We start from the raw sequence: 9,416 nt of genomic DNA on the forward strand, positions 1-9,416 counted from the left end.
ACAAAGAAGCAAACAATAAAGAGATAAAAGAACGACTCAAAATTACAATTAATAAAGTAATAAAGGAATAAAAGAACTATGTGTGTAATATGAACATATAAAATTCAAAATTGATTGAAAAGTGGTTCAAAACATAAATGGAACCTTGACTTGAGATGAATTATGGAATTCCTTCCTTGCCATAACCACAACTATGATAATTATGATGGATTAATCTCACTTGTCTACCCTTAACATTGAAGAGTAAGTCAAGTGAGCATAATTGTTATTAATCCACAAATCCTAGCTAACTTACTAATTACTTTAGTAAGTTACTAGCGTTAGTGGAAACAATAACAACTAACAACCTAAGAATTATCACTAAATGTCGGACATTATGACTCTAATAATCCATAAACTCATTTTCCCAAGCCAAGGGATGAAAATCTACCTCATAATCAAAATTGACATTTCATCAAAGACATGGTAGGCATATTCACAAAACATGGCAAAATTGGAAAAATGATAAAAGCTATGAACAACCAAAGAACAAAATCAACAAAGGCAACTCAACAAATATAAAATAATCACTAAACATCACATTCGTCAATTAAAACTCAAAATTGCAAAAGCATATATATATTGATAAAGGAAATTAAATTAGGAGCAAGTGTAGAACAAGTAGTGTAATAAAAGGGAAAATTAAGAAATACTTACAATGAGATAGCAAAATCTAAGATCAAAATTACACTATAAAATTCTACAAACCCTAATTAAATGGAGAGAAAACCTAAACTAAACTACCCTAAAACTACCCTAAGTATGTTGTATAATGTATGGTAGTGTCCTCTCTCATTTGGTGTTGCTTCCCCCTTCATATATGCTCCAAAGCCTTCAGAAATGGGCCAAAAAGCCACTCAAATCGCGAGCCACATGACTTTTTAATGAAGTCACGCGCAGGGACTTGTGCGTACGCACACATGCTGATTTTTCTTCTGTGTGTATGCACAGAAGTTGTGCATGGGCACACTTGCTGATTTCCATTCTATGCATACGCACAGAGCTTTGCGTGGGCACAGAGCCGTGCGTGGGCACAGGTGCTGATTTCGACCCTTGTGCGTAGGCACAGAAAGTGTGCGCGGGCACACTCTGAAATACTTCTCTCCTTTGATTTCTTTATGTTTTCTCCCAATTCCATGCTTTTCTTCCACTCTTATCAAGCCATTCCAACCTATTATTCCTGAAATTACTCATCAAACCCATCAAGGCATCGAATGAAATGAAAGTGGAATAAAATTGATTAAATTAAGCACAAAATAGCATGTTTTCACAATTGGACATAATCTAGAGAGAAAACATAAAAGCATGCTATTTAGGTGAATAAATGTGGGTTTATATGATGAAATCTACTCAAATCAATCCAAAATTAATCGTCGAATATGGATTCATCAATTGCCTCCAACCACCGCAGTGCCTCCCTCACGATTCGCAGTGTCGTCCACCATTGCAAAGCCCTTCTTGTCGCGATTTAAAGCGCCGCTAACCACCACGACACCATCCTCGTTGCGATTCGTAGCCCCGCTAGCACATCATCGCCTTTCTTTTCAGGATTCGCAGCATTGCAGCCCTCCTTCCCTCGTGGTTCGTAGATCACCGCCGCAGTCCTCCTTCCCTACCACTACCGCAACCCTCATTTTCCTCCCCTCAAACGAAACAAGGAGAAAGTGTTGGTTTATTGTTAAAGCATGATTTTAATCGTCTAGTGTTTATGGTATTTTTTTTCTCTAGGTTATCTCGTCTCAATTGATTTCTATACAAATTTGCATGTGCATGTTCTGAATCATTCCCTATTTGTTTGCTATTGTATAATTTACTCGTGTTAGGATTTTTAGTTTCTAGCTACTGACATTATTTTTTGTGTGGATGGATCTTTTTCTAACTTGTTAACATTAAAGAATACGTTGAGGGTACTTTACTGAAAATTTGGAAAAAAATTTAGTCAGCTATGTACTATTCAAATTTTGTATATGTGATCCATTTACTTGTTTCGCTGTAGTACATATATATTAATTTTATCTGAGATTATGAGTTCTGACTTTGTATATTAATGCTTTGCATTAATATACCCCTTGTGGGCCCTTGTGGAATTTGCAGTGTTTATTGATTTTGGGGGTTTGTGTTCTTTTGTTACTAATGAAGATTATTCTTGTTTTGTTGATTTAGTGATTTTCTGCATTTACTATGATAATACTTATAACATCCAATATTTACTTATGATCTCAAGATTTTAAAGTTGAAAATCAAGAATGATTTTGAGGATATTTAATCACAATCATGATTTTTTGCATTTACTATGATAATGTTTATAGATGAAGATTATTCTTATTCTGTTGATTTGTGAAATTTTGTGGTCTGATTGTTGCTGATGGTTTTGATGATGTTGTGGATGAAGCTTTTGGAAATGGTGCTATTGATGAATTGGTGCAAGAATAGAAGGTAGCAAACATGAGTAGAAAGAGGGATAAGGACAAGTGAACATGCTTCATTTTTTGTATAGTTGGTAGTCAAAAGATAAAAGTGAATCAATTTAGTTTGATTCTTATGAATGAAAGGTAGTTAATTTAGGATATAACTCATCTATCATGGAAATAATAGATCTTTCATCTTATTATTATTTTTTTAATTCAATTTTATACCAAACCTTGATAGATATGCTCTAAATTATTGCATAGATCCGCATGTGGTGAGTTATGAATTATGGACCAGTAATATTTTGTATGTTACATCAGTAAAGTATGAACCTTGTAACTGAAGAGCATATACAAAATCTTAAGCTAGTTCTAATTACAATTTTAAATTATTATTATTATTATTATTATTATTATTATTATTTAGTAACCTGTACTTATATACGTTGCTTAGAAATAATTTAAGATTGTAGAAATAATTGGAAGGCAAAAGGTTTGTTAATTAGTTATAAAATTAATGACACATTTAATAAAGACACATCCAAGTAAGTTTTAAATATAAGATAAATTCATTAAAAATACATTTAATGAAAATACACATTCGAGTAAGTTTTAAATAAAAGGCACATCTATTAAAGACATATTTAAAGAAGTGTAAAACAAAAGATATATTCATTAAAGACACTTCTAATAAAAGACACATTTATTATTAAAGACACTTCTAATAGAAAACACATTTATTGAAAACACTTCCAATAAAAGACACATTTACTAAAGACACATTTAAACAAATTTTAAACATAAAACACATACAGCAAAAAGACTTCCATTGAAAATAAAGTGAAAAATATAGTTACATAGTGAAAATTTAGAGTAAATTAGATTTACAATAATAAATATGAGACATTAAGATTAATTTTAGGTAATTAGAAATGTTACTTTTTAAATGAAATGGGTTTTTTGTGTGTTTGAATTACAGTTTGCAAACGGGAATTTGCATAAAATTGATTTTGCAAACTTGATTTTGATCAAAAGTAAGTTTGTGTTAAAGTGATTTATATTTAGTAATTTTTGTATCAAAATGGATTATAGTAAAATAAATGTTGTTTGCCTTATACCATTTAAAATCACTTTTAGATAAAAAATTACTAAAATGGACATCAACTAAAATTTCTTTTTATATTATTCTATTATTTTAATTTAAATATTTAAATACATCTTATTAGTTAATTTTATAATAAAATTAATATTTACTTATTAAAATAAAAATAACATATAAAAATAGATAAAATATATTTTTAAATAAAAATAAAAAAATATAAATTATATATATATATATAAAAGAATATTTAATCAAATATGTTACATTTTTTAAGTATTAAATGTTACTTTAGTATTTTTTATATCGTACTCTTATTCTAGTACTCTCAATAATCTTATTCTTAATATTAATTTAGAATCCAACGTTTATGATTTTATTATTGTCTATGATTAATTTTTTATTTAATTTATCTTTTTAATGGAATCATAATCTATATTATAAAAAATTACACTAAAACATAGTATACGAGAATTACAATTATAAAAGAAAATACCGAGAATAACAAAAAAAATAAATATTTACTTTATACTGATCGAAACAAATCTAAAAGTTATTGATGATCTTTTTATATAATATATTTTTAGTATTTTTGGTACTCGTTTTTTAGCATGTTATAATTTTTTATTATTATTATTATTTACAGTTAATTTTTTGTTTAATTTACTTTACCTAATAGAATTAATAAATTATATTATAAAAAAGATAATAACAAACATAATACACAAAAATCACAATTATAAAAGTGTATAATATCAAACAAATAGTTGAAAAAAATAAAATAATAAATAATAGAAAATAAAACTCATATAAATAGAAATAACAAGAATTTTATAATAAATACAATAACATATACAAAGGATAAAGTTGGTAAAAAATAAACAAATTGTTAGTATCTATGGCTAAAAGCCAGTTAAGAAAACGCAGAACAAATAGTTACTTCTTGTAAATGTGGTTTTGGCAGCAAAATCACTTCTGCGTTTATGAGAAAAAAATTTGCCAAACCAAAAGTTGAAACTTTCAAAAATCAAAAGTTGAAGCTTTCAAAAGATGTTAACGTGCTTATTCTTTTCAAACGAGTTTTCCAAACACACCCTTTGAAGTTCAGCCCAATTAAAATTGGTAAGAATTGACATAATTCCTATTGGTTACGTAGCGAAATCGTAAACAAAATTATACATATTTAAAATCAAACTTCAAAAAAAATTTCGGCCTTAGGGCCTTCTTTGTACAAAAAAATAAAAAAAACCTTCAAAACAGAGAAAATTAGAAAAGAAAAGAAGGTAAATTGTAATGGGATCAGTCATGATTGAGGGCTTTGATTTTTCTTGAATCTGGTACACCATTTGAGCATGAGTTCCTCAATGCTGGCATCCATCCGTGTACCAACACCTCCCCAAACCAGCATGTGTGGAATATCCCCAATTGATGAGCCACTCACTTGGCACACCTCTCTAAATCCAAGTCTGCTGTAGAACCTAACCAACTATGCATAAAGAATAAAAGAAAATATAAAATTAAAAGACAACGAATTTATCACACATGATACTATTATTGTCAGAATTAGTGATTTACTGCTAAACTTTTTCACTGTAATTACCAGTTACGGTGGAATTGATCGTGGAAAAATTCAACTATTATTACTAAAATTTGTTTTGTGCAAAATATTACCATCGGATTGCAAATGCCAAAATAATCTGTTGCAAAATTACGGCGTAAAGCAAGTTTAAATGGCGCGAGATATTATCGTCTGGATTATTTTTTTGTTTGAAAAAATCTGGCTGTAAAATTTCATATTGAAACACACAATTTCACTAAATGGAATTAATTTTTCTTTAAACATTCAACTAATTTTGACGGTACAAAGCGTAATTGTTGTAATAAGAATAATATATGTAAAATTTTTTTCTAAAAATGCTAGGAGACTATCAAAATTTATTATTTTTTGTCATTACTTAACCATCAACTCAATTTCTTTCGTCTTGTTCTTTAGTCTAGTAATCTAACAATATATTTTATCTCATACTTTTAAGAATATATACCTATTTTGGTCCTCAAAAAATTTCAGACAAGACACTTTAGTCTCCAATTAAAATTAATTACTCGATTGGTCTCTAACAATTAAATCCGTCAGTCACTTAGGTCCTTTACTCCATCAACTCTAACGGAGGATAAAATAGTCTCTGATAACTCTAACAAGGGACAAAATGTTCCCTGATCTCCTCTGTTCGGAAACGACACTGTTCTCTCCTAATTTCTATCATATCTCGTATAACATTAACAGTCTAACACTGTAACTTCAAGCTACACAATGCACACTCTACAACTTCAACGTTCACAAGAAAAAAATCATCAACTTGTTCTCAACCAATTCATACTCAGGAAACTAATGACTATGTCTATCAACTATCTATCGTCTTCGATGGATCCCATGAATCTAGACAGCAAGTTTGATTTGTTAAGACCTGTCGTCGTCGTTGTCATTTCCCTCCTCCTCTGCCCTATCATCTCCATGACCACATTATCCACTACTCTGATCGCTTCCTTCAACTTCTTCTCCGAACCAATGTTCAGTAATCATTTCAGTTTCCATATGAGTAGGAATGACGATATTGCTCGTTGTACTGATAGCTTGGATCGAGGTAGAAGCTGTCTGCCATCTTGGACTCCGAAAAAGAAGGAATGAAGCACTCGGTGTCTATTTCAAATGAGAATTTGCATATGATGTCGAAGGAGAATTTTCTCATGATGTCCAACAATCTATATTGTTTGTTGGAGAGTGGAGAAAGACATGCCCTTAGGGGTTAGTTGTGAAATTTGGTCTTGAGGATGTCGTAGACGTTGTCGGGGTTGGAAGTGATGTTATCGTGGACATGGAAGTGGATGCTTTTAGTGGGTGAAGTGCAGAGAAGATGGATGTATCAATTACAGAGATTTAAGAAGTGTATGGTCTATGACATGTTGAGATAGGTGCGACACATGTGGCAAATACACCATGGCTTAATTTTGAAGATAAAGAGGAGGAATGAGAAAATGGAAAAGAAGACGGTGAAGGTGAAGAAGAATAGTATGAATGTTAGGGTTATGCGATATATGATAAAAATTGGGAAAAAACAGTGTCGTTTTCGAATAAAAGGGTTATGGATCATTTTGTCCCTCGTTAGAGTTGTCAGGAATCATTTTGTCCCCTGTTAGAGTTGTCAATGATCATTTTGTCTTCCGTTAGAATTGACAGAGCCAAGGATCTAAGTGACTGACGGAATCAATTATTAGGAACTAATCGAATAATTAATTTTAGTTGAAGACTAAAGTGTCTGGTCCGAAATTATTTGAGGACCAAAATAAGTATATACTCTATTTTTAAATATTGATGTTCCTTTAGCATTTCTCATTTTTTATACATCTCTTTTGTACAAGTAATAAAGGATAATATATATATATATAAATTGACATAAATTTCATTTCTTTTATAATATTGTGGATCAACTGATTGTGGATAAGGTCAACTAACCTTAGAATGGTAAAGGTCGGAATCATTGATTGCGAGTAACTGAGCGGTGGTGCAGCCAGAATCGTAGCCGTGGCGAATAGCGACGGCACCGATGAACAAACCGATGCCAAAGATTGACTTCTCCATGCTGAGGGTTTCCCTGCGGAGCTTCATGGAATCCAAGTGAAGAATCTGTGTTCCTTGAAACGAGAATCGTATGAGGCCTTCAGCTTTTCCCAGCTCTGCGCGGGTTTGGAGGCTAGTGGCAGTGATCCTGAAGAAGGGTCCCAGGGTTTTGAGTTGAAGGTCCAGTTTCTGTGCTCTAGAAGCTTCTAGAATATCAGACATGCTTGGCAGTGAGCGCTTATCGCCTTCCTCACTAGTCTTCTTTGCTGTCACACATGGGCATCTGTAGTTCTTATTTTGAAGGGGCAAGATTGGGAGATGAAGATGATGAAGAGTTAATTCAAGTAATGTGAATGATGCAAACGAGTAGTTCAAATATGGTGGATTAGTGCACTAAGAATTAGAATTTAGAAATGTGTTGCAGTGTAAGTAAATTGCAAATATATAAGTGATCTAGTGTACTCACCGAACAACAACACCTAACTAAGAACCAAACATTCAAGAGCACTTTAATTTGGTTAAATTGCCTTCTTAGTATAAACTTAAGAAACAAGCATAAGTTATGTAAATTAGAAAGATAATGAACATGAAGAAGTGAAATAATAAATTACATATCGTGCGTATTTCAAGTTAACCAAAGGTGACATTTTCAACTTGCTAAGAGGCAATTACTCAATCCACCATCAATTTTATAATATGCCTAATACGAAGTACTAACCTAAACAACATAATACATAAGTAAGCATGAAATTTAGATTTCAAAATATCAAAGAGGCATATCAGAGAGCACTTGGCGTGCATTAACATAAATAATAACAAATAGCATAAACCAAGCAAACCAAATGCACCAATTCACAAAATTCAATATTAAAAGCACAAACAGTGGCAATCGGCAATAATTAGTATCCAAATCCAGTAATAATAATCCAATAATTCAAGACAAAGACACCATGTTCATAACACTTGTTAAACTAAACTCAGTAAACTAACTAGACAAATTTTCAAAATGATTACAAAAAAAAAAACTGAACTAAACCAAACCACACCACACCACACCACATAATTTGTTGAACAAGGGTATGTTTGAAGAAAGTTTTCTCCAATTCAAGGTATACAGAATCAAGTAATTCAGAATCTAGCCAGCAACAATTCCGTTTCAACCAGCCATCAAGGTTTGCAATTAGAAGAGAGGTTACCTGGAGGGGTGGGACGGAAACCCGAGACAAGCCATCAGTGAAAAGCAAGGAGAAGCTTCGTCCCGATGCAGCGCACCTACCCACCAACGATAGTCACAAAGTAGCCTCTGACAGGACACACAAGGATCGAGGAGGAGGCGCGGTCGATCGGGCAGAGTCACAGAAGGTGGTACGCCGGAGAAGGGTTAACGATGGTGAACCCAATGATTCAGCACAGGCTTCAGGGCAAATCCAGTGGAAGGCTATCGAGGGAGGAGTGGCGCGCGGGTCGGCGATTGGACGGAGGACACGGGAGGCAGATATGGAGGAGACATCCGAGGTGAGCCGCAGTGGGGGCCTAATTCAACAGAAAACCCTCAGGATAAGGGATGCCATAGCCATTGGGGAGAGGAGGAGCTCGAATCAGGAACATGCACCATGGTTGGAAGGAGAAGAACAAAGCGGTGGAGAGTTCGTTGTGAAGGAGGGAGAAGACCACGCTGGATAAGGTTGTGTCCGGGTCGGGCTCGGGTTTGGGTTTCAGTGCGGGTCTTTTAGCTTCTGGTGCCTTGGGCCGGGTGGAATGGCTGGCTCAAGGCCACGTCCAAAAAAAAAAAGAAGAAAGTTTTTTTCTCTTTTATTTTTTCATTTTAAGAGCCAAAAGCCTATATTCTAAATATGTAAATAAAAAAATTAACGCGATTAATGAGATATATAAAAGGAGAGAAAAAGAGATTATGGAAATTGAAATTCTGTAATTGAGAATTCCTGAATAATAATGACGAATAGTCTCTTCTCATTCATTCTAGTAACGTCAATTCCCAAAGTCTTTATGAAATTTAGAAAACAAGGACGGAGGAAGAAAAAATAATTAATACTATCAGCAGACATAGCGAAAACTGACAAATTTCTTGGAGTCTTGTGATGCAAATGGTAGAGCTTTGATGAACTGACGTTTGTTCTGGAATTATAAAAGAAGTGAGAGTGAGAAGAAGTAGCGGTAGCGTTAGAGGATTTTGATCGAGCACTCATGTACTAAACTGGAGTCAACATGGCCTGTCTCCTTTGTGACCCATTCA

General features: G+C 33.0%; 1 protein-coding gene across 3 annotated transcripts; it reads right to left on the reverse strand.

The window, feature by feature from the left end:
- Positions 1 to 4,642: 4,642 nt before the first annotated feature.
- On the reverse strand, positions 4,643 to 8,864 carry LOC112711622 (uncharacterized). Of its 3 annotated transcripts, none has more exons than XM_025764317.3 (3): positions 8,359 to 8,864; positions 7,058 to 7,445; positions 4,643 to 5,032 (listed from the first exon to the last, which is right to left on the reverse strand). In XM_025764317.3, exons 1-3 carry the CDS (start codon positions 8,391 to 8,393, stop codon positions 4,850 to 4,852), a joined length of 606 nt encoding a protein of 201 aa, XP_025620102.1. In that variant the 5' UTR covers positions 8,394 to 8,864; the 3' UTR covers positions 4,643 to 4,849. The 3 variants fall into 3 exon arrangements, with proteins under 3 accessions (XP_025620102.1, XP_025620103.1, XP_025620104.1); XM_025764318.3 differs by having other exon boundaries at positions 7,058 to 7,453; positions 8,359 to 8,860; XM_025764319.3 differs by having other exon boundaries at positions 7,058 to 7,428; positions 8,359 to 8,855.
- Positions 8,865 to 9,416: the final 552 nt, after the last annotated feature.

Source organism: Arachis hypogaea, chromosome 9 (genome assembly GCF_003086295.3).
Source record: "Arachis hypogaea cultivar Tifrunner chromosome 9, arahy.Tifrunner.gnm2.J5K5, whole genome shotgun sequence".
Taxonomy (NCBI): Eukaryota; Viridiplantae; Streptophyta; class Magnoliopsida; order Fabales; family Fabaceae; genus Arachis; species Arachis hypogaea.